Genomic DNA, 25,990 nt, shown 5'->3' with positions numbered 1-25,990 from the left:
TCTGCTTTGTCTGTGTTCTTCCTGTCTGTTGAAAACAGATTTTCTGATATACCAACAACAGTTCCTTCAGATATCTCACTGGACTGTGTAGATTTTATGTAATCTAAGTTTCTTGTGCAACCTTTAGTCATGATTATTGATTTTTCTGTTTTCAGGATATTGCGTGGTACTTTCCCATGATCCAGACAAGCCTCAGTACCCTCTGCACAAGAGGACTTTCTATCAAGATGTAGTTGGTGAGTAGACTCTGGTCTTGCCATAACCAAGGGTTTTTGTCAACATTTGAGGCTGGGTAAGGCTCTGCTGTTCTTGATCACAGATAGTGAATGAATAGTCACCACATTATCTCCCACCAGATGGCAGCAGCACCCACCAAAAATACTGCCAGATGTTCCTTAGGGAATAAGACTGTCCCCTCCTTCCACAATAGGAACCTGATGTACTGCCCTAAATCAGTTATTCTAGGAGCAAACATCAAGCTTTTAAGGAAAGTGGCTATAGTATGGGAAACAGAATGGTCAATATGCATTATCATATTAGCATGGAAAAATTGATACCTTGTTAAAAACAACAAAAAAACATTGCACCACCAACCTAGATTGGAAGAAAACATTTATTCAATCAAAATCAATACTTTTTAATATCTACAAGCCAACACTAAAGTCACTTTATTCAAGAATGAACACAATGTACAAAAAAAGTATGCTTATATTATAAAAATATGTCCATTTTATCTTCTGGGTGCTGAGCAGAAGTCATTTTAAACAAAATCAAGGCAAACTTGTTCTCTATAATGAAAATGCTATAATTTAATAACAAAAGTAGAAGCTAATATACTCACAAAGTATTTTAAAGGCCCACTAATAATGCTGCACTGGAAATGTGGAACCCAGCTGCCAGAGTTCACATTTCTGCTCATTGGCACCAGTTCATGCCCACAACCCGGGAAAGCACCTCTCATTGCTAAACCTTTATTCAGTTTCTCTTGTTTAACAGGTATTAGTTTGTACTTCAGCAGAATATTAAGACTAATTTTGAGTAGGAAAATCCTAATTAATGACCTTTAATTTTAAAATGAGATGCAGTGCTCTAAGAACAAATGGCCTCCTGAGATTTGCAATCCCACATACAAATGTGGTAGAGCTGCCTTCCTTCACACACTCCAATTACCAACTCTCCCTAAAAAAAAATTGTATCCAAGGTTTGTATCCTAAAATGTTCAAAACTGTTGTTTCCTGAATGTACAGGCACCTTCCCCAGCATATATATGCTCTTGTACACAGGGTGGCTGCTGCACAACAGTGGCAGGCGCAGCCTTTGGCTTACCGTGGAGATTGCTCCAGCAGTCACTGGAGTATTTGGTCCTTGGAGAAGCAAAAATACAGGGACTGAAAAAAACAGTAAAATCACAGAGTTGGGAAATGGGACCATGGTTCCCTATGTTAATACAAGTCAAACAGAAGTATACTGAACAGCATCAGAGCTGACACCCAAGTCATCTCCTAAAGACCTTGCAAAGCACCTCTGAGCAGATGGCAGGTGCTCACAATGAATTAATGGCAAACACTAGAAGAATTTTAGTTATTAATTTGCAAAATGCCTATTTGTAAATTCCACATATTCTTGCTGACAGATTGTTTGGGACTGGATTGACATTGAGGAAGGCTGAACAGTGCAGAAGCACAATGACTGCGTGGTCCTGGTGCCCCTCTTGGTAAATACAAAGGAGCGGGGGTAAGAAATGCTTTCATGTTTTGTCTGTTTCAACTGCCTCCTGCACAGGAACCTGGGACTAGGGGTGGGAAGAAAGAGACGAAAGTCTTTACACTCAAGTAGGGAAGAAACAGAAATATCTGAAATGCAACCTGTGAATACATATTCTGGAACCTGAGTGAAGGTTTCTCACAAATACCATAAAACATCACACCATACAGGTTATTTCACTGGCAGTAACACCAGTGATTCTGCAGTTAGTAGTATAAGCCAGATTCTCAACAACCTGCTCCTGGAAATATCTGGGTAACAAAACAGAGTGAGTACACAAAGAGATTGATGGCTACTAAGATGATGATGATGGTCAAAATCAAAGTATAATACATAAGTCTATCTGCTGATAATCACAGGTCTTGCTCAAAATAAATAGTGAACATTTACAACAGAATGAGTGCAAGCTTTTCTCTTATTGTAATTCTAACAGCAAAAGTCATATTTCTAAGAGTTAGCTACAAGTCATCTTTTTCTGTGAAAGTGATGTGGCGCCACAGCTAAACTTTCTCTAATAGCAGCAGTATCATCAGCCCAGGGAAACACAGAAATCATTGCTGCATCCCATGGGCTTTCATAGAAACCAACTTGAAAAAGCATGCAGAATACCTACTCTGCTGAAGTTTTAAATGAATAAAAATGATTATTGTGCTTGTGAATCTCATACCTCCTGAAATATAAGTGGTGACAAGTAAGTCCTTGCTTACCAATAAAACCATAAGGCTGGAGGTGCAAAGAGAACTGTTTAAAATGGGGGGAAATGCGAAACAATGTGAGCGTTCACGAAAAAAGGTCATGCTAAGATCAGATCCATATTGATAAAAAAGTAAGCCACAACCCAAAGAACTCTGTCCATAAGTCCAGAGGCATGCATGCCGGCTGAAGGAAATGCAGGATTCGTCTGACAATAGCTTCTTCGGAGCAGAACAGTAACATCTCACTGGAGTAATCACAACAGGCTGAACAAGACGCCATCACATTTCTTTTTTGCAATTAAAAAGAAAAGAAAAACAATCACAACACACAAAAAAAATTCAAGAATAGTGGAAAGAAAACAAAATTCACAATGACCTATAAAACCAAAAGAAAAATTTTAATTATTTTTCTACTTTAACAAGAGTTAATCCTTTTTTAAAAAGTTGTCCTAAATTTTACAATATTAGATACAATTACTTCACACACATGGGCTTTCCCAGTGTATCAATACAGAGGCCATGTCAGCATAATCTTACCACTAGAATCTCAGAGCCCATTGTCTGCATATATTTGAACTAGTGAGGTAAATGAGAATTAAAACTAACAGATGTATATTTTAGGCTTAATTGTGCCCCAGCTCTGAGGTACTCACCGAGGAGGTCCCCAGGGCTATCCTGCCTTCGTGTCCACGAGCTGCATCTGCACGTTAGCTGACATCCCGCCCCCGTAGCCGCCCTTGGACTGCATCTGGTTTTGAATGGAGCTAACCTGAAACATCAGGAGTGAAGTGGTAAGGCCAACACAATCCGCAATTCTTGTCAATGTTTTAACTGGCCTGCTTTTTCCATTGAGATAGCTTTCTACACTTAAAAGTTTTCCAGCTGCAAGGGAAAATAGTCATTTGTGGAAACATTTCTGGCCACAGCTCCCTCCCTCCCCCCAAATATAAAAATTTTTATAATTCGCAAATCTTTGATAACAGTTCAAAACCAGAAGTATATAGATAGATCAGCTCACCATTGTATTCAACCTCAAGTGTCTCAGTTTACAGCCATTGCACGTACATGATGATCAACTCAATAAAAATCAGAAAAAGTGAGGAAAATTTATGTGTGATAGCAGGTCCTTGATGAGAGAAAAATAATGCTGAATGAAATATGATTTGAGAACCTGGTTTTCACTGGGGTCCCATTTTCAAGAACCTATTGAGGGCTTACTGTTGTCTGACAGTGAACAAGAGTTTTCAGACTCCAAAGATTTGAATTGTCATTCAAATTGATTTAATAGTGTACTAAGTGAACTCTCATTTCTCATACTACAGAACTGTGAGGTGCTCTTGGCTCATCAATCAATCTTCTATCACGTGGAAGTCGTTTGGAAGCAGAGAAGGAAAGGGATCGGGCTAGACTGCTAAGCAAAAGCAGCAGCAAGAAGGTTTTTGCAGATGATGGCATGAAGAGGAGGCGGCAGAACCTGCAGCCTGGGCTCAGCTCAAAGTTTACATGTTTCTGAGAGGTGAGATGAGCACTTGAGAAAACAAAGTAACTTTGTTGCAGGACACCCATGGCCTCAAATGGAGCATTTCTAATCAGCTTAAATTAACTTTTCAGCTCTTTCCTGGCACAAAATAACGTCCCATCTAACATGTCTGGAAACCAACAGTATCCTCCTATTCTTACATAATGCATCTCTACATGAAGGTATGTTCTTAATAGTACCTGTTTACTTAAGATAAAATTATGACAAAATATTTCTTTGTGTAGATAGCATGTCTCCAAGGGGGTAGAGATGATGAGAGGGCCGTAGCCCTGGAGCTATACAACAAAAAATGATATAATTTATGATTTTTCCTGTCTTGTATTTAATTTAGTCTGTGCAGTAACTCTGGAAGTAAGAACTGTCAATGATACTTACAGGGGACCCTGGAAGGGAGGGAATTTGAAGCTGCCTTTAGAAGCACTCTAATAAGCAAAGATGACTAGAAGACACCTTGAGTTCTACAGATTTTTACTCTTCGACTTAAGTAAGTGGAGAAGGCTGTTTGGAAACTGGCCTGCAACTCAAGAGATAAATGTGGAAGGTATTCAGGTCTACCTAACAATGGCAAGCCAAGAGTCACGTGTGCCATTAATAGCTTTTTTTTTCCTTCCATGAGACAAAACACCACATGACAATATAAAAGGAAATTTGGAAATATATATAAACAAGATTTTGAATGTTAAATATTGTGAACTAAAATTTAGTTCATTTTGTAAAGTTTTAAAAAATGAACTAGGGAAAGAGTTGAGAAACACATTAGGAAAAAACCATTCAATGTTTATACAGTTAACCATATTAAGTCAGAGGCCCATTTCACTCCACACTGAATCAGAAAACAAAGACAGGAATTATATTTTGACAGAAACCTGATTCCACTCATTTCCACAAAAGCAGTTGAGTAAAACAAAGTGTTTTTCCTGCAGGTTTGAAACAAACAAGCTGTTTCCTTTCCAGGAAGTCACAAATGTCATTCCATTGATTACCTAGTAACCGAAGTGACAAACTTGTTTGCTGTATCCAGGAAACCCATCTTCCTACTTTAAAGGTCTCTGTTCTCCTGTGAAGTCTTTCATTAGTGTTATATAGTGAGTATACCATGAATCTTAATACTTTCAGTAAGGGTTTTCTACACAGATCAGCCAATCTATTTAGACAGAGGGGGATGAGAATCTTTAGTACTGCTTTGAAGCAAGCCCTAAGTAATGAAGTAGAGATTCCCGATGAATTAAAAGAAACAACACTCGTGGTAAAACCTTTCTAAAAGATTTTTTCTGGTTCTCTGTATCTTACAAATTTTTGCTGCCTTGCACATAATGCATGAGAATTATTTTACAGTAATTTCAAGCATTCAAATATGTAAAGGATAAAAGTACAACAGAAATGTTTCTAAAACAACTTACTGAGTTTAAAAGAAAAATCATTTTCAAAAACTGAACTTCCAAGTCCCTATGGGTATTAAGTTACATTCAAAACCCACACGCTTTAAAGTACTTAGACGTTAGTATAGAAATAGATGTGAAACTGGACAAATGAGGTTAATACTTCATCATTCATTTCTGCATATTCCATGTATGTGTATAAGCTAAAATGTTAACACAGCATAATAAGCTATGACTTAGAGCACCACCTTCATACTTACTGAATTCATCCCACTGAACAGGTCTCCTGAGCCTACATGAGCTGTGTGTACGAAGTTGGTTGGCTCTCCAATCATACTTCGATCAATCCGTCGGCGTCTTTTCTAAAATACATGAAAAAATGTATTGAGATAGTGATGATCTTGTTAACAGTAATTATTCTGGTGAATTTTTATGCTGTAGGTGAAATAAGTTTGCTTAGTATTAAGTTTGTCCAGTATACAAAAATAAGTATTGACCTATTACAATTATCTTTTATGATGAAATCCACCAGTAGAAATGCATGCATAAAAAATGATGGCCAAATGAAAATTTTTTTGGTTGTTCTGCAAATCTGGTACAAACTCAGGCGCCTCAGTGGGGCTAATTGGTTAACAGTCACCCCCATCTCACTAAGCCTATTATTTCTCTTGCTGCTGCGTGACCGATCTGATTTTTCCAAGATAATCACTCTCAAGTTTTTGTATTGCATGAAGTAGATCTGTGGGACTACTGCACCTGCTCTGGCTGTCTCACTGCCTTCCTTAAGAACAGACATTAAGAAAAACAAAACACCTCACTTAACATCTTATAGGCACAGGTTTATTGAGATACCTGCATAGTCTCAGGAAAGCTGCTGAGGAAGTTCTTTCATAATCTTGTACCAGGCCATCTGCCTTTCCTTCCGTTCCTCTGTGGTCTCTCTCAGACCACCAATCTCAGTGCACCTTAAAGTATTCTTCTGTTACTATCTAAATGGCTCCTGCTATGTGGACATGTGAATAAATGTGTATAAAAAATCCCACATTTCTGTTTTGACCCATTATTTTTATACTTTTAGTGTGCTGAAAAATAATTCTAGTTAGTCTTCAGGAATCCATAAAATTTTCTTCACAGACCGGAGAATAAATATTTTCAAACTCAGAGGCCATACAGTTTATGCTGTGGCTTTAATGCCATTCTCAGTGCATGAAAACAGCTACATAGGCAGCATGACATTTGACCTGCAGAAAATACTGTGCTGGTATTTTCCCTGCAGTGGTAATTGTAAAAAAATTAGCCAAGAAACATGATTAAAATACTCCTACTTTTAACCCCCACCCTGTCACTTTATTTGAACAGGTTAAGAAAATTCAGTCTTTGTTTCAGGGCCCTGCTCCACATGACTGTATGACAATGGTGTCAGAAAGCCCACGAAGGGGCTAGATAGAACCTTTCACAATATTGATTTTTTCCTACTTAACACACTGTGCTGACTTCCTGATCTCAACGCTACATTAGGTGCCCTGCTTCTGACAACCCAGATACTAGCTGGTCTCCAAAGACCGTCTACTTCTATCTCCCACTCAACATCCATCCTTTCATAGTATTTTTGTCTAGGACGATAGTCTTAATATACCCTAAGAAACTAAGCTCCAATTCCCGCCCCCTCCTCCCCCCAGGATTTAGGTAGGACAAGATGCTGACAGTAATTTTGTACCTTTTTTCTTCTTGGCAACATACTGGTTCACATCCATTATAAGCTGCTTTGTTAGAAAACTTTTCCAACCAGGGCACATCCAAATACACCTTTACCATCAGCACACCAATTTTCCCAGCACTAGAGGGAGGCTCCTTGAGTCTTGGCACAGTTCCACAGTTTAAGAATATACACCCATCTCACTCAGAAATGTTCCTTGAAGAAAATTTCCTGATGAATGTGCTTGTAAAGAGAATTAAATATACACTCAACAAACCTTCTGAATACTAAATAAGGATGTCCAAAAGCACATATCTGTGCCAGTTCCAGAGTCTACTCTCACTGTAGACAACCTTAACCTCTACAACTAATTTATGTCATTAATTCACAAATGTGAAAATAGTTCACTATTTTTCAAGTTGAACTTCACTGAACTGGGAGTCAGACTTTCCCTTCTGTACTCGAATATTGCTCCTTGCCATATAACCTCTCCCTGATTTTAGAGTCCTTTTTTCCCTAAAGCTTACAGGAACAGGTGGCTTTGAAGGCAGGACACTGACTCCATCAATTTGGTTTAAAGTAATTAATACAATGGAAGCAAGTCGGAGGAGACCAAAAGAAGCTGTCACAGCAATGATGGTGAAGAGAGACTTGGGTTTGGCTAATAGCAGCAGAGATGGAAAAAAGCACAGATAGGAAAGTGAGTCACAAGTACAGTAATACTGCACAAGTTAAAGAGATTTCCTAGGAAGAAAAATAAATAAGGCAGGGTGGAGAAAAAAGCTACTGAATGAGGCTGAGGACACATTCAGCAATATGCAGTGAGCCACTTTAATGGGTGCTGTGTCCGTGGAGGACAGGCCTGGAAGACACAGAGGGAAGTGGACAGAGGCAACACCAGAAGTCTGGACTTCAGGACAGGGAGAAGAAGTGGTGAGAATGGGAAAAGACTTGATTATGCTCAATTTCTGATAAGAAAACCCCAGGGAAAGCAGACTGAAGGTAAAGAAAAATAAATGATTCTTGACATCACTCACTCCAGAAGGAACAGGCTGGATGAAGTGTTCCAATTGTCAAAACTTTCTTAGTCAAGCAGATACACAACAAGCATCTATTGAAGAAGTGAACGATAGATGAATTTAAATCATGAACTAGGGGAACTCCAAAGTCAGGCAGAGAAAAACAGGAAGTAGAGCACTCAACGCTTTTCCTGTACTCAACTATGAGCAATTTCACTAAGACCGTCTGAATAATGCTCGCTACCTGTAAAACCCTTATCCTACATAAATAAGGTCAATGATTGAAGGTACACAAAGGTGGTTGTGTTGGGGTGACAGGGATTAGGAAAACTGCCTCTTCCACTGACATTTCTACATAATTACATGCCACCCCATGAAAATCACTACTAACATAATGAACTAGTAACTTCAAGTAGATGCAGGCAGGAAGGTAAGTAGAAAGGTTGATATAAAGAAGTTGCTACTAGGTCAGCCTGATAGGAACTGACCAACTGTAAAAGCATGCTGTGGGGAAATGTAAAAAGTGACTGGGTATTAGTAGGTAAGAAGGAACTACTTTATTTGGGAGTGTGCTGGGAATACTGTGGTTATTTTTAAAAGTTCTTAGTCAACAGTTGAAAAAATGCACTACTGACATACACACATATACAGTACATGAAAACAGATAATCTCAATTGCACTGAAAAAAGTGACATAAGGGCCCCCTGCCTGGAGCACTACCACGGAGCTATTGCAGCCACTGCAGCAGACCTCTCCTGTCCATCGCTGCTCCCCCTAGCAGTGTATTTCCACTGACCCGACTGTTCTCTGTACCCCAGTTCTTGTATGCATAAACAAATCTTTTTTTAAATATGACATGAGAAAGCACGTACTAACATATTGATAAAATCCAATCAGTGATTGCTGGTGGGGAAGTGAAAAAATGGTAAGGACAGAGGGAGTAGAGAAAGTACTGGTGGCATAGGCATAATTAATGTATGTCCAAATTGTTCAAACGCCGTACTTCAACTATATGTTTTTATTTTCCGGTATACCTCATGAAGCTCTTTACATTTCACAGATACTCAAGCCACATTTTTAAATAAAATCTGGTGTCTAGATATTGCTTTAGGTCACCCAATGGGGAGGGTTGAGAGGTGAATTAAGTTGCTCTGTCACTGGAAACCATTTAAGCTAGGTGTAGTGTAGTGAAAGGGGGTTTTCCATCTATTTTGTGTAGATCGGACCATTTTCCTAACAAGAATTTTTTTAAAAATTCCAATCATTTAGCTTCCTTCTACTCTTACACCTTTACATAGAAGCTTATGTACTGTAATCTCATAAAAATGATGCAACACAAGTACAAATATCTAATTTCTATCTCATTTCATCAGAACTTAATCTTGGCCTCATTCTCATTGATATCTTGCAATTCTAAAATGAGTTCCTATCTGCCTTCTGAAACTATTACAAGATACACTTCAAGTTTTTAAAATTTATGTACCGCTGAGCTATCACATAACATTTGGCTACGTACACCATCAATTTAGGTTCATTAATGCTGCTCTCCATGATTCTGCACTTACACCAACTGTCCTTTTTGAAAATAAAACAACAAACCAAACTCAGAATAACAGCAATGCCTGACTTAAGCAGTCAGATTTTGTGGTAACTTACCCCAATTCTCTATAGATTTCTCAATTCCAACCTGCCCACCCCATACCAGTTATTTTCCTCCAGTGACCTCACATTTATTACTGAACCAATGTACTTGATAGAGAAGCATACAAAGAGAAACATGTCCAACTAACGGGTGTCTTCAGTGACATGGGAACAGGCGAGCCATCCTGCCACGGCTTCCCTTCACCTGCTGTCACGCGGTATTATGTGCTCTGCCTTGCAGCAAGCCCTCACCAGGTCACTGCTAAGGGAGTGAAGAGGCCCACGCAGACAAGAGGAAGGTAGAACGAATGCCGGCTTATGGCAGTAATGTCCATCTAGACACTATTATGAAATTTATGGATTACTAGAAAAATACAGTGTACAAACCTGGAATGTCAAATTCTCAGAAAGGATCACTCTGAGGTTAATGTCTCTCTCCTTCCCCTTATGGCCTAATCTTTTTTCTGGGCTCAGACTACACGGTCAGGTGCTAACCACCTCCACGAATATCTACAGGATACGCATATTGCCTACGTCTAAAACCAAGGTGCTTCACTCCTCATTTTGGTAAACACCACTGCTGCCATTATTTCAACCCAGGCTGGAGTACAGCCATCCCTCACATCTCTTGTCTCAGACATTACACGCACTCAGCGGCACCACAGCTGCCACCGCGTGGCTCTGCCACCCCCATGTCACTGCCGCCCCTCACCAATTGCTGTGCTGGTCTCCAGACATGTATGCTTCTAGCTCTAAGACTTTTTCCCCTCCCAAGATGTATCTTGGATCCAGGTACACCTTTCTGAAGTAGAGAAATGATGTCACTCACCATTTTAAAGTCCCGCACTGGCTTTCAAAAAAGCTGCACCCTATGAAGTACAACTTCGTCTTTCACTACTTCCTTCCCTGCGTCCTAAGCTTTCCCCTGCTACTTGGAGTTACCTAGTATGCTGTTGGCTCTCACTTCCCTGACCTCTGTCTGCTCTCGCTTCCCTAATCTCCATCTGGAAAGATTTTTCTTGACTGACACAAGCTGAGTCTATCCTGCCCAGGTGCCCATGTTCTCCAACAGGACAGAACTCACATCTCCCACCAAGTTCCCACAGTCCAGTGGATGGCTCCTAAGCGCCAGAGGGAGGGCACGGCCCACGACACAAGGCCAGCTCCACTCGCACATCACCGATCAGCAAATGTTTTTTGAATGAAATGTATATACGTCCATTACATTCACACAGATTTTAATGCTTAGCTTCCCAAGTACCCTTTTTGGTAGTAGTAACAGTCCACCTCCCTGACAATTCTACAACTTTGATCAAGTGTAACTTCTAAAAAAGCAGTAATTAACCATTTGATAACACATCTTGGTGAAGCAGATGTGAAACCCCAAGCATTGTACACAAATCAGTCAGGACCTGGAAAACGGCAGACGTGGGGGGGTCTGAGTCTACAGTCTGAGGACTTGTGTACTGCTCAGCAGGTACACGTATTCCATAGGTAATTTAATTTAAAAATAAAAATTTATTTTTTCTTTATGTTTGTGTATATTATTTTTTAAATGTGACTTAAGTTGTTAGGGTTTGGTTTCAACCAAGCCAGTTACAGTATTTAACTTGGCCTAACGGAGTCATGAAAAAAGGTAAACCAGAAAGCTTGGGCATCTGTATAGTAAGTTAGTTCTTCAAAATTCTGACAGTTTAACTAGATATACCAGACCATTTCTAAAACAAATACTTTTTTCTCAAATGCGATTGACGACGGTTCCTTGAATACAACATTCAGTTCAGATTTCCAAAAAAGAAAAAAAACTACTTAAATGAGGTTAAAAAATAAAGAGATCTGGCTGCCTTGTAGTAAAGGAAGATTTTTATGATGGGTCTAAAGAAAAATGGACACTGTACCTTCGGCATTAATTTCAATGGACTATATACTTCATACCCGCACCCCAAACCTTCCATAGGGCAGCTACCACCCCCCACCAAGATCCAGCTGGAATGTAACTTTGCTCAGCTGATGCTGTTGGCTATTCCATGGTCTGAGTGTTCGGTGCTCAAGGCTCCTCTTTCAGTTACTGCACTAAGAACACAGCTTCAATTTTCTCAGTTTGATTTCCCGCCATAATACCAGCTCTACAACCATGACTACACCTGACCATAGCCACACCTGAGCATAGCCACACCTGACCATAGCCACACCTGACCATAGCCACACCTGACCATAGCTACACCTGACCATAGCTACACCTGACCATAGCTACACCTGACGCACAAAGAGTAACTGGTTGCTGAATAAACACAAAGCTTTTAAAGAAACTGTCAATTCTCTAAAATTCTCCAATATTATCACTTAATATTCTTCCAGAACCTATTATATGTGTAATGCCCTTTCTGCTGGAGTTTATATTTCTACACACAAAAAAAATTTATCTGGTGGTTTTCTTTCCTCTGATCCACAGTAGTGCTATGGCCCACAGAATGGTTTAACTGTCATCACAGTTTTCATTTTTATAATGGGTGAAACCTCAGAAGCAGTGGTTCTCACTCTTGGCATGCATCAGGATCCCTGGTGGGTTTGTTAAACAAGGCTGCTGAGTTCTTCCAGATTTCAGATCCAGAAGGCTTGGGGAAGGCTGGGAAGGTACCTGTGTGACAGGAGCCCATCAGCATGGCCCAATGGTTAGACACTTCAAGCTGAGTACTGAAAAAGAGTGTTCATTACATGCTAAGCATACGTGCAGATACTTTAAATAGCAGACTCATTTGCTAAGCTCCTGAACAGCCGTATGTTACGTATTTTCTTCATCTCTGAAATCAAAACAACTTACTGGCAAACTAACTTGATGGTAACTCAGGCATCTACGGTATACTCCCATTTGTTCACCTACTGTCTTTCTGAAAATTTTTTTTTGTATCTTGTATGTTTTCATTATTTAGAAAACCATTAGGTTGAATAGTTTTGCTCATTAAAAACAACGCCAGGGGCCTTCCCTGGTGGTGCAATAGATTGAGGCGCAGCTCTATGAAGCTCGCTGCAGCATAAGTTTGATCCTGCCAGGGAGGTGACCCTCATGGTACAACAGACCTCTCCTGACCCACCCACTGCTCCCCTTAGCAGTAAATTTCAGTCAATCTGCCTGTCTTGCTCTCCACTCTTTCTAGTGAATCCTCTCACCGTCCCTGCACCTCTGGCCTGTACCCCAGTTATGTATGCATAAGTAAATAAATCTTTAAAAAAATAAAAACTCCAAAAACAACCAAATCACTGAATGATGTGATTCTCAATTTTTTTTAGTCACTTTTTTCGCAAATGAGAGGATCTACTCTTACCTCTCAGGGTAGAGACAGTGAGGTTAACCAGCTCCATCATTCGCTCACACAACCTATTTCTCATTATTTTCATTCCCTATTTCTGGGCCCTTAACCAAATTTTCTACAACACACCTGAAGAGTGCATCACAGTTTCATTCCAGTACAGATTTGGTGAATCCTAAGCACACCAGGATGACGACACAGGACGTGCGTCCACGTACAGGCGTCAGGGACCATCATGCCAAGTCCACACACACTGGGGTCTTATGAGCTCCATTACTGCAGAGTCAGCCAACTTTCTAACAGTACATAAATATGGTAGATGTTCCAACTGACCGAGATCTATCCTACAGTGGACATGTGCTGCAACTTTCTGAGGCTTTGTTTGTTCTGGAAACAGCAGCCTCCCTCCTTTCCTTTTGGGAAATCGGCTCTTCCTGACCCAACCATATGATTCTGACAAGCTGCCAGCCACAGCAGTCCACAACCTGACCAGAGAAATGGGCATGTGACCCCACTTGAACAATAATCCTTCCCCGGAAGAACTACAGCAGAAGAAGCCTTCTCTTCCTCGAGCTGGGATTGTAAAGCAGGAGCTGGAAACAATACTAAGACCAAAAACAGCCTAGCTGCAGTCAACAAGTAACAAGTCAACATACAAAGAACCCAAGAGAGGATGGGTCTTAACAGCCTCCCAGATCCCAAACAAGGATGTTTAACAAACCTCACATAGGCACCCACTGGTGGTAAGTAACATGAGCTGGAGAAAGAGCACTGGAGGTCCTGCTTTCCAAAGGGCAAAACAGCGAAATTCAGAGACAAATTTCAGTAAATAAGTACCTACCTTGGATTTCAAATTCTCATGTTTAGGTCAAAAACCTCAAAAACAGTAAACCTTTTCAGCATAACAACTTATATCTTTCACTCAGGGAACAATATATGATCTTTTTATCTCTGGACCCATTCTGGAGCAGGGCGATACAGTGGAAGCCAGCAGAAGCCTCAGGTTAAAGGGCTCCTCTGTCAAGGAGGCCAGCCATGGCATGGATCACCGGGAAATCCAAGCAGCTAGGGTTACAAGCAGAGAATCGTCCAAATCAGAAAAGCAAGATTTACTATGCAAGCAATAGTTATCATTAAGTAGATGGGCTCTGATAATGCATTAAAAATTCAATCCTAAATGCAATGGTTACATAACCTTTTCCCACTGGGTATAAATTTCACAGCTAGCTGGTGACATGAAATTCACAGGAGGCACCGTGACCCTCAATGTGTGTGTGTGTGTTTTAAGATTTATTTATGCTTACAAGAACTGGGGTACAGGCCAGAGGTACAGGGTAGGAGCTGTGACAGAGGATTCACCAGAGACAGAGTGGGGAGCAGAACAGATGGACCGACGAAATACACACTTCTGAGGGGAGCAGTCAGGAGAGGTCTGCCTCACCATGCGGCTCAGCTCCCTGGCTGGGATCAAACTCACGCTGCAATGGCTTTGGGTAGCTTCATGGTGCTGTGCTTTAACCCCTTGTGCCACCAGGGAGGGCCCCCAATGTGTTTTTAAAATGAACCTCTGAGTAAGTTCATAGTAACCTTTTCAAGAGCAAAATTGCTAAAAGCAACACCAAAGGCACGGCCTGTTCTCCTTCTTTTCAGTGAGAACTCTGAAGTAAACGCCCAGTATCTTTTCTCTTACTTAAAGTTAGTATCTGGACTAACTCATCTACTGCAGGTATAAAAACAAATACCGAAACAAATACAAAACTTTTTTTTAAAAAATGAAGCTGAAATCACAAGTCCTAACACTTCTCAATGCTCTGAGCGCTGAGGCCTTCACAGTAGCATGTTCCTGACAGTGCGCGAACTCCCGGGGTGTTCTCTGCGTCTGGACGCTGAGCTGCAGTGTGCAGCGCTGCCAACTTCAGCCAGGGGCCACAACGCACGGTGCTCCTCGTGCAAGAGCAGACTGCGCGACACCAAGTGTGACAGGCGGTCCCACACACATTGATGCCTGTACTAGACTTCTGGCCTCCGGGACCGTAAGGTGATATATCCCTGTGTTGTTTCAAGCCACCCCACTTACGGTCTCTGGACACTAAGGGCCTGAGGCAATCTGTCACACTGCTTGCCAGTGTCCCACGGCTACCTGAAGCAGACCAGGAGTCTCCCACGTTCAGCTTTCTCTCACTTGTGCTGTAACGGATGGTCCCCAGGAAAAGGGGCAGTTCCTGGTTCCCTTCCCCACCCAAGGACAGGTAGGGCTGAAGAGGGAGGAGAAGCTGGGGAGGAGACTGGGGAGACACAGGGAGCAGAGACACACAACGCTGCACTTGCTTTTCGGCCTTGGACTGGCTGAGACAGAGACAGGTGCGGGGAGAGGCAGCGCAGCGCTCACCTTGGCTCTGGTTTTGCCTCTTCTGCCCCTTTCCAGAAGTTCCCCATCCGCTGGTTCGGATCTCTGCACATTTACCCACCAGGGGACGAGTCAGTCAACTTTGGCTGTTTAATCTGGAAGCTGCTCTATTCTTTCCCTTCTCTTTATTGCACACTAATTATATTAAAGTTTATTTCCGTTAAAGGTGTTACATTCTAGAGTATGTTTAGTATTGATGCAGCAGATGCAGAACCTGTTTAGAGCAGGCAGGCTTGGGGGTTGCTGGGTACCCCTTGCCCGGTAACAATGTTATTATCTGAATGTCACCCTAAACTAGTCCTGAAACACTTGTGTTTCAGAGTCAAGTGGCACCCCAAAGATTTAATATGTAAGGCATGGGAAGCAAAATAAATATTCATATTAACTTACTCTAAAATTTATTTACAATTCAGCCAACACATTCAATATTTTCTTGTATTATGTTTCGTGTTGGAATTGCTTCTATTTGTCTGCTTAACATTCTGTGAAGGTGTCACTGTGCTCAAGTCCTTGGACAATATCTGCCATACAACTGGCTTAAAAAGCTCAACAACCGGCCTATGCAGTCTGAAATCTCACTGGCATAGGTTTCTTTGTATGCAACAGCTCTTCCACCAAGAAACTCACATTTTGCTTCTTAGTTTAGGGATATGTTCCTGTGCTACTACTTTAGCAATTTATTCTCCAGTGCTTCTGTTCTTTCCTTTGCAACTCTGATTAGACAGATTTTGTATTTCCTGGATTTATCATTTTTGATACATCTGTTTCTTTACTTTCCAGAAGGTTTCTTTACCTTCTGATTCTACTGAACAAGTTTATTTCAGCTATCATTTCTAACACTACTTTTCCATCTGTTTTTTTAAAGGGGCCAATATATAAATAATAGTCACATTCACGTTATTTTCTTTTTTTAGCTCTTTTCTATTGCCAGTACCACCTATTACTTCTAAGTTCTTGTATTCAGCTAATGTATATCTGAAGGCCACAGACTAAGGGTCATAGACTGTCTAAATGGGGCTTAGTCTGTTTGATGGTGGGTTTGGTGACAGATGAGAAAATGGTGAGCTCTCTCCTGGGGGCAGCTGCAACTACAGATATAACCAAGTATTTTCTGCTGAGCTAGTCAATTCTCCAGAGAAGAATCTGCAGGGAGCATTTCATGAGAAGAAATTGCAATTTATCAACTCATCATCCATAGTAACACCAATTATTTATGCAGGTATTATGCTAGGTAGGCACTTCTTATCTTACTTAATATCCTTAGTGCACTGTCTACTTTAATATACTCAATGAGACACACAGGTGTCACTCCATTTGTAAATGGTTCATTACTCTGCTCAAGTTCAAACACTAGGTGATGGCACTTGAATTCAAACCTGTGCCTGAACAACTCTAAAGCTCACATAAAACCAGACCTCATGTTTGGGGGGGGAGGGGGTAAAGATTAAAAACTTGTTTGAGCTTCTAACTGTCCTTCAATGGTGGGTCGCCTAAACATGAGATTGATTACCATTGCTAAGCACTACTGAAAACACACTTGTTTATGTGTCTTACTACGTTCACCAAAACAGCATCTAATAACTTCTTTGTCAAAATACAGAGAAGGTTCTGTTCTCTTATTCTCTATACAAGATTGGCAGCTTATACTGTTTCCAGCATCTTAATGAAGTCTGTTAAGAGACACATGCATAAATATCAGTGCATATTAAAATCCATAGTAACTCATTCAATTCTGCCTCATAGGTGGATACTGCAATAAAAATAAAACCAAAGCCAAACTGCAAAATACATAGTTAATTGGGTTGGTGAGAAAGAAAGAAAAAAAAAAAAAAAACAGGCATGTATGTCATTAAGTTAATATATATATATAAACATTTGATCCAAGAACTGATCTATAAAAGTGGCAGATGATAAATGGACTTGGTTGTAGAGTTTTACAAGCTTGAAACACATAGCCTATCCAAACTGTGATGTACATTTATGTAATCTTGTAATTCAACTTTATCTCCAACAGTTTGCTTCCATTTGGGTAAAATTATACCAACACAGAACTAGTAAAAGACTAGTTTGACAATGCAAAGGTTCTGTCATTAATTCATTGGCCTTAATTCACTAATTTCCTCACAGTTTCCAATCTGTGTGTGAGAGATACATTTCACTGTTTGCTTAGATGCTTGTAAGAACTATTAATTTTATGGTTGTATGAGAATCATTTCACTAATGAAAACAGTGAAATAAAAAGGCAAATGACATGCCACCTAAGATGGAGGGGTATATGCATTTTTTTAAAAAGCCCTTCAAAGAACTAAAGAAAATTCAATCTGTAACAGTAAATGCATTATTATAATTACTGGAAATATCTTCAAAATTTCAAAAGAATTTTTTTTCAGAAGAATTTTTGCTAAATAGAAAGTGGTAAGAGAACAGACCCTGTATATAATTTGCCTTACATATGTGAGCTAGTAAAATTGACCTGTAATATTTTCTATCTACTATAATCAAGTTTAAGGCAGAGGATGACGAAACAATGATTTTTTTTACCCTGAATTCACATCACAGATTAAAAATACTTAAAGAGTCTTCCTAAAAATGTCAATGTAGCATAGAGGTCATAAATGCCTCAGTCAAGATTATTATTAAAATGTCACTGTAGTATCAAGTCCTGGAAAATTAAGTTCTTTTTTCTCCTTGTCACAGATCATATAAAGTTTACATAATATTTTATTCTTCTACAGTAATGAATAACCAGTTTCCTCTCTAGACTTAACCTGTTTGGTGCAAACTTTGCCCTTTTTTTATTTCTAAAAATAACAAATTGAGTTCTTTAGCAGTGTTGTTCTTTCCTGTGTGTGTGTGTGTACATACATACATACATACATATATATATATATATATATCTCAAGGCCATGAGAGCATCAGAACCCCACTCATACTAACTTGAGACAAATAAAGGCTTCATTCTCTTCACTCTTGCTATTCTCGTTTTATAAAATCTATGATTCAGTAAAAAAATAAATAAATAAAAGATTCATGCTACTGGTGTTTTAGACTGCTGATGTTCTAGTCATTTTAAGAATTTACCATTTCATGAAAAGATACAGACGGTCATACCACTTACACAAATGGTAGACTTGGGATGGAAGACTGTTTTCTAAATAAACAATCCCCCAGATGTCATCAGTTGGCTTGCAAACAACAGATCTTTTAAGAAATGTTCTCAGTATTCACATAGCTGCTGTTAACAGGAGTTCACATGGACTACTTACTGTGACCTCCGAGATGGAGATTCTCTTTATCAATATATGAATAGACTAGTTTCTCATGAGTACAGCAAAGAAAATTACATTGGGCTCATTTTTCATAGATGCATTTTGAATTATTTCATAGATGCATAGTGCTTGTTCACTTCCTGCTCATTAAAATTTTTCTTCTCCAGTTTCTTCTCCTTTATGATCACTTTTTAAAAATCACAATGAAGGTTATACTACCCTGATTTTGAACTCCACTGTTCCATGCTTTCACTTGCTGTCTACTTATTAGCTTGCAGTAGGGGACATGCTTGCCTGAGAGGAGGCATGAAATACTTGCTGAGACATAAGAGGAAAAATGTAGCACTTTTTATTCATCTTTTTTTACGCTAAGTTCTAATATTTTGTACACAGGTTGGCACTAATTACTTGATAATTTCCGACTGCATTTATTTCCACAACAGTTACTTAAACCACAATGAAAGCACTGAATCCATGTGTAACTCTACCTGAAACAAATACAAAAGTTGCTAGACTACTTTGTAACTTAATCTGCTTCTATTATCAAAATAGGACTTTCTGTACCCTAAAAGAATTGAACTTAATTCTGTTAATATATATGGAACTTACTAATGAACAAAAGTATGGAAAAGTTGAATTGGGGAGTTTTGGTTCTAACTTGTGTATAAACCTGAGGCTCACGACCTAACTGTCAAAATAAAGGTCAGCTTACTTTTCACCCTTAATATATCAAAATGCCTCAGGACTGCAAAGTTAAGCCTCAAAGTAGTGTCACCTCATTCTTCCCAGACTGATAATCTGTGAAGCTTGAAAATACCATGCATTGATGAGTACAAGGAAAAACGGCATAAACTGCTGGTGGGAATGTAAACTGGTAACACCTAGTTATGACAACTTGGTCAGTAAAGATAAATGTCATTAGATATAAGAGTCAGGGCCCTCCCTAGTGGTGCAACCGGTTAAAGCACAGCACTATGAAGCAATCCAAGCCACTCAGCACAAAGTTCCATCCTTGGCATGGCAGACCTCTCCTGATGGGCTCACTGCTCCCTTCAGCAATGTATTCCAGTCAGTCTGCCTATTCTGCTCTCCACTCTTGTATCTGGTGAATTCTCCCCCCCGCCCACACATACTTCTGGCCTGTACCACAGTTCTTGTATGTGTAAAGATAAGTAAATAAATAATAAGCATCCCAATTTCTGAAACGGTATGATTTTCTACCATCTTAACCCCTTCCCAACCTGAACTCATATGGACACGAACTTACCATTACTTCTTAATCGGTTAAACAGGGTAGGCACCCCAAAACCCATCTAAACACTTTTCTGCCAACAGTGTTTCTGGTTACAAGCCATATAGGCAAATTCAAACCTTCTACAAAAGTATATTAAGGTAGCCAGCAGCCACCCACCACACTCCACAGAGGTCATCTATGAGTAAATATGGTGTCCACTCCTGAGCACAAGGAGTCTGAATTCCTCAGTTCAGCAATAGTAAAACCATTTAGAACAGTAGTCTGCAATGCCTTTCTACAAGTAAGAATTTCTGCATTTCTCAAATGGAAGGACTATTTTCTATTTTTACTGCAAAAAATCACATTAACTACTTTGAGCTAATAATTATGCAATGTGATTTCATGTAAAATGACAGCATACTTTTTTTTAAAGATAACTTCTAATATATTCTTACCACAATTAGTATGTGTGGAAGGTAATTCCTAAAACAATTCTAAATGGACCTGTGGCAACTGCTGTGCAGAACCTGTGCTCACCTGTTTCACAGGAAGTAGGCACACCTCAGCTGGAGTCGCTGCCTTTCATGGAACTGCTGGCTCATTCTCCTGTCAGGTCACAGTAACGACTGAGGCTTCCGAGCTGGTCTGCAGTTTTCTCCCTACACCTGAGTTGGCCAGTAACCCATTCCATCTTCCCACCCATTCCTCAACCATTTCCCTAGAAGAAATCTAAGAAAACAAGAGCGCAGTACTGTAGCTGGTCCAGACCGATCACACATACACTCACTCTCCCTCTGAGGTTTAAAACTGTTAACAAGTCTAAACCAAAATCGCCCTAGAAATCTGACGGCAGAACTGGGTAGCACTGCGATCGGAAGTGGAGGAGGGAGAGGAGAGGCTCAGTGGGGTGTGGGGGCACAGTCCCCCTGAAGAAGTGTGAACCTTTATCTGTAAACCAACATTACCTCAGTATAAAATAGGGAAACAAACCCTGTACCAAGAAAACCAAAAATGACAGAAAATGTAACAGGTGGTCCCCAGGAAAAGGGTAGTTTCCAGGTTCCCTAACCAAAAGGAGGGTGGCGCTAAGCAGAGGGAAGAATCTGGAGGAGACTGAGAAAGCAAGCAAGCAGGATGGAGCCAGAAGGAGACCTGAGGGGGCCACAGGAAGCAGAGACTTGTGAAGAAACTGCACTTGCTCCTTGGCCCTGGACTGGCTGAAACAGATGCGGGTGAGAGACCCGTGGGGAGTTGACTGTGGCAGCGTTTATCTTGATTTTGCTCTTTTCCCCCCAGACTTGTCTGGCCATTTCTGACCCTTTTCTATGGGTCCCCACCAGAAGGTGCTTTAGACTTGTGGCGGGCTTTCGGGCCTTGCTTTGGGCCAACCCCTTTTGGGTGGACTTTTACCCACGAGGGGATGGGGAACTTTGGGTGCTTGATTTAGAAACAGTATTCTTTATGTTTGCTGTACTGCACACTAAATGTATTAGAGTTCCTTTCCATTAAAGGTTTTGTATGGCTTTAATGTGGCAGATGGCAGAACCTATTTAGAGCAGGAGGGTTTGGGGGTTCAGCAGGGTCCCCCTCTCCCTGTCCTGTAACAAATACATTGCAGGAAATAAACTCAGTACAGGACACGTTACATGGAGAATGTGCTGGCTGCAAGTACAGGCAGGAGAAGGGAACCCATGGCTGAGGGTGCAGGATGCTTAGCAGCACTTAATCCTCAGTCTGCCGACAGTGACATTCAGCCACTGGGGAAAGGATTATGTTTTTTTCACTTGGGATTTTTGCTCAAAACCATTCAGTGATTCCTCATTTCAAAAAGAAGAAAAACTAAAAGTCTTTTCATGCCTGAAATGTCAGGAATGACCTTAACCTGAGTTGCCTCTCTGGCCTCATTCCCACTAACGTCCCTCCTGCTCCCAGCCACCCTGCAGCCTTCTTTGGCGCCGCTCTCCTGAACATCTCCTGAGTGTGCAGCCGCTGCACTTCCTGCACCTCAACTGACTAAAGGCCGTCCAGTCTGTCCAGGTAGCTGTCTGGCTTACTCTCCTAAGTATCACTTCAGCCAACAGGAATGCATTTGCAGGCACCCTTAATACACTTTCTTTTCTAACTTTTCCTGCTCTCTTTTTTCACAGAACAGCTACCATAAACTCTTTATTCATAACATAGCCCCTCCCTCCACTAAAATGAGAACCTTGGGGACAGAAACAAATTCTGTTTTGCTCAGTTATTTCCTGAGTACCTGGATTACTGCAGAAATGCCAAAGTGGTGTTCTATGCATTAACCAAAGGAATATAAATACATGTATGTCTAATTAAAATAACACATTTCAGACAGAAAATACTGTTACCAAAAATCCATACCATGTGCAGAAAAATTAAATGGGAAGGGCGTGGAATATGAATAGAAAAGTATGGTTGGTGTTTTGTTCTTATAAATCAAGCTTCATTGCTTTTGAGGATACCTTAGAAGCTTATTACTTTGACTGTGTGTAAGGTATATCCAAATTCACCGGATTGCATACATTAATTATGTACTTTTTTGGCATATCAATTAAAACTCAGGAAGACTGGGGGGAGGAAAAAAGTGTTCTACTAGTTCTTTGATGCACAATTAGGCAAAGAATTCACTACAGTCTTATAAGTAACCGAGTTCTTTTTAAAAGTAAGGTGTGAAGCAACAATCATTCAGTGTTAATCTACAGCCTTAGCTGTGTGTAGCAACAGTCACTACAGCATTTATATGCCACAGGCAGTTTAAAAGATTTGCATTACCATGGCTCAAAAAATCGGGACTTTATTATGCTCTGGATTGTATTGTGTGAAAAGGAAGGAGGAGGATGAAAAATTACGATTCTCATGTACTTCTCAGAAAAATGTGCTCTGTTTTCTTCCCAATATTGGGTTGTTCCTTTTCCACACATGGAATGTGCAAGAGCAGGGGGTGGTAGAGAATGAGTGGGAGAACAGGCATGCAGAGATTAATTTCAGTAAATACTTTAGAAAACTTCAGAGAGATGACCAAGCAGCTTTCACATAAGGCACTCTTGATACCATCTAAAGGATGTGATTTTACAGACTATAAAGACAGATAAAATCATTAGTGTATCCTGTATGTGTCTTCCTGAAGCTGGGAAGTGAGCTATGCTTCCTCTCAGTAGCTAGATGGCCCTGTTAAGTTCTGTATAATTTTTCTCAAGTCAAAAAGTCTGAGCAATCCAATGTCCATGGGCTATTTCACACAAACTTGAATTAATAAACAACAGCGGACATGGCAATAAATTAATCCTAAAAAAAAAATCACAGTACGGCTTCTGGTCTGTCACTGCCGTTCAACAACAACCAGCAAAAAGCTGAGCAAACAAAAACCAACAACTCTTTTTAGATCCATTACAGAACTGAGATCATAGAGTACCCATTGTTTTCCCAAAATGGAGAGACAGGGAGGTGCAGAAAATTACAATTTATCCAAACAGAAACCCACGAGTAGAATCCTCCAGGAGATTCAGAACCAGTGTAGGAAAATCTAAACTGTTATTGAGCAACTGCTAAAGGATTTGTACAGACAAGTTTGAGAGCTAAAAACTCCACGGGTGTCTTAGAGGAGCCCCTATAGCTCTGAGTTTTACCCCAGGAATTCTACCACATTCTCCAAGCGAAGATTCAAAATACTCCCTTGGCCTTCAGCCAGGAGAGGGGAGAGATAGCCATCTTAAAACAAGCCAGAATACTGTGTTGTTTTTAACAAAGCTACTCTCAACTATTAGGCTAGAGGGGTTTTACCAAAAACTAACCAAACGCTGGGGAGGGAGGCTATCCAGTCCTACTCTCCAAGCAGCCTGTATGTGCAGGAAGGGAAATGGCAAGCTCCAGACGCCTCTTGCTTTTACCCTCAACTAAGGAGTACAAAACAAAACTAAGCAGCACTTCTGCAGGACACAGCCTAGGGTGCAGGCTCACCAGAGGACTAAAATCTCATCATAGCGTGATTTAATGTTTCTCTTCCCGTAACATCTTCCCACCACACTCACAAGCCTCCTGCACAACAGGGAATGCAACTGAAAGAAATAGGTCTATATTCCAAAGTGGAACTCCTTAGAAACCAGAGGATGGGGACAAAAACAAGGATATCAGGGGACGCGGTTTCCTGTGACACCTAGAGCTACAGCAGAAACAGTAAACATGGCCACACTAGCCAGCCATAAATAGGAACTTACCGTACTGTCATGTCCAACTCTCAACAAAATATATATAGGATTCAAGTATCTATAATCTTTAAAACTGGTTGACAGTGCCATCTTTGGTAATCTATAATAAATTATAATTAAGCTTAAATGTCTGGGTAAAACCATATCCACTAAAATATATATCTGTTTCAGTTTTAAGTAGACTAGGAATTTTCCCATTAAAATCAGGATAAGCAAGGATGTCCCACTGTCACCGACACTATTCAAAGTCGAACTAAAGGCCTTAGTCATGCAGTAAGAGACCAAAAAGCATTTTACCAAGATGATTAAAAGATATTATCATTCTATGCAGATAATTTTAAAACATGAAGTGTTCAGTAAGGTATGTGGATAAAAATTAGTGTGAAAAACCAGTGGTTTCATGTACATTAGTTGAAAACTAGAAAAAAGAATTTCATTTAAATAGTAATAAAAATCCATAAAATAGCTAGAAAACAGAAACGAGATGTTTGAAGTTTACATAATGAAAAGTTTAAGCTTTACAAAACAATATGAAAACATCTATAAAACAAAGATCCATGCTTGGTTTCTCAACAGGATCACCAAGGACTTTAAAGATGTCAACTGTCACACAATTACACTCTAAATTCAACACGATTCATTATGGTTTAAAGCGATGCATCATGAAATACACTTCAGATGAAGAAAAAGTTTGTTTCATAAATGAAAAATTGTAAGGCTTACCTTTGTGTTATAAAAGACCTAAGAACAATCCAGCTTAAAAAAAAAGTTACCAATATAGTTGAAAGAAAGTAGAGGTAGTCCTATGAGACAGCAAAAATACCAGATAACCCAAGCAATTAAAACAGTATGGTTAAAACACAACCCCCCCTTATCCCCAAATCTGACCTTTTAGGACAGAAAAAAATAAACAACAACAAAAAAGAACTACAGCTCAGATATAAGCAAAAATACCCAAAACAAAACAAACAAAATACGTTCAGAAGTAAACTCAGCTATATGACATCATAGTATGTAATCATGTATGCTTTCCAATAGCTAGTCAAGAGATTACTTCTTTAGTAAGCTGTCCTTAGATAGCTGATGAGCTAAGAACAGATCCCCTCACTCTCATCAATCTTCCATACCTCATGGATCACATGGATATAAGCAAAAGACATAATTAGTAAGGAATACATTAGGAATTAATATACATTTTATATATATATATATGTGTGTGTGTGTGTGTATATATATATATAGTGCTTTTATATCATATTAGGAATTATTAAGGAATATATTAGAATATGTATATCAGCCATTATCAGACAGCAGTTGCCCACCCCTGACCCCATGTGACACACAACTGTTTCTGGAGCAGCTTGCACATTTTTGGGTGGGCCAAAAAAGGGTAGCTGTTCTCCAAGAATTTCTGCTTCTGATCACAAAAAAGCAAACAAAAAGGTGGGTAGCCTTTGCTGTGGCCCCCAGTCCTTGGCTATAGTGACTTGCAGGGGATTTAACATGTGGGTGCCCTTTTCCATTCTCTTCATTTTTCTCTTTTTCCCCTATTGTGGGATCAGACATGAAAGGCTAGGGCATTTTATTTAAAAGCATATACTAGGAAAATCAGAAAGTGACTGTGCATGCCTGGGAAAAGGCTTGGAAAAGACCTAAGAGGAACTCTCCTGCTATAATAAAAAATATGTGTGTGTGTATATACTATATGTGTGTATGTGTATAATATATAAATATAACATAAATTCAAGTATTCACCTAGTCAGAGCTAGCCAACCAATTACCAATATAGCTACTTCATTCAAAGCATAAGAGTTGATC

General features: G+C 39.9%; 1 protein-coding gene across 3 annotated transcripts in view; it reads right to left on the bottom strand.

The window, feature by feature from the left end:
- Window positions 1–1,761: 1,761 nt before the first annotated feature.
- CDC42SE2 (CDC42 small effector 2) overlaps window positions 1,762–25,990 on the bottom strand; it is a 77,874-nt gene continuing 53,645 nt past the window's right edge. For 2 of the 3 annotated variants that reach the window (XM_012727977.1, XM_004686686.2), the window contains 3 exons: window positions 5,639–5,740; window positions 3,113–3,228; window positions 1,762–2,746 (listed from right to left, as the gene is read on the bottom strand). In XM_012727977.1, coding sequence (XP_012583431.1) covers window positions 3,130–3,228; window positions 5,639–5,740 — 201 coding nt within the window. In that variant the 3' untranslated portion in view covers window positions 1,762–2,746; window positions 3,113–3,129. Of the gene's footprint in view, window positions 2,836–3,112; window positions 3,229–5,638; window positions 5,741–25,990 lie in introns of all 3 variants that reach the window. The other variant, XM_012727978.1, reaches the window with a different exon arrangement.

This window comes from Condylura cristata, unplaced genomic scaffold (assembly GCF_000260355.1).
Source record: "Condylura cristata isolate star-nosed mole 26May11 unplaced genomic scaffold, ConCri1.0 scaffold00021, whole genome shotgun sequence".
NCBI lineage: Eukaryota > Metazoa > Chordata > Mammalia > Eulipotyphla > Talpidae > Condylura > Condylura cristata.
The sequence above is the reverse complement of the archived record's forward strand: the minus strand, read 5'-3'. Positions and strand labels throughout refer to the sequence as shown.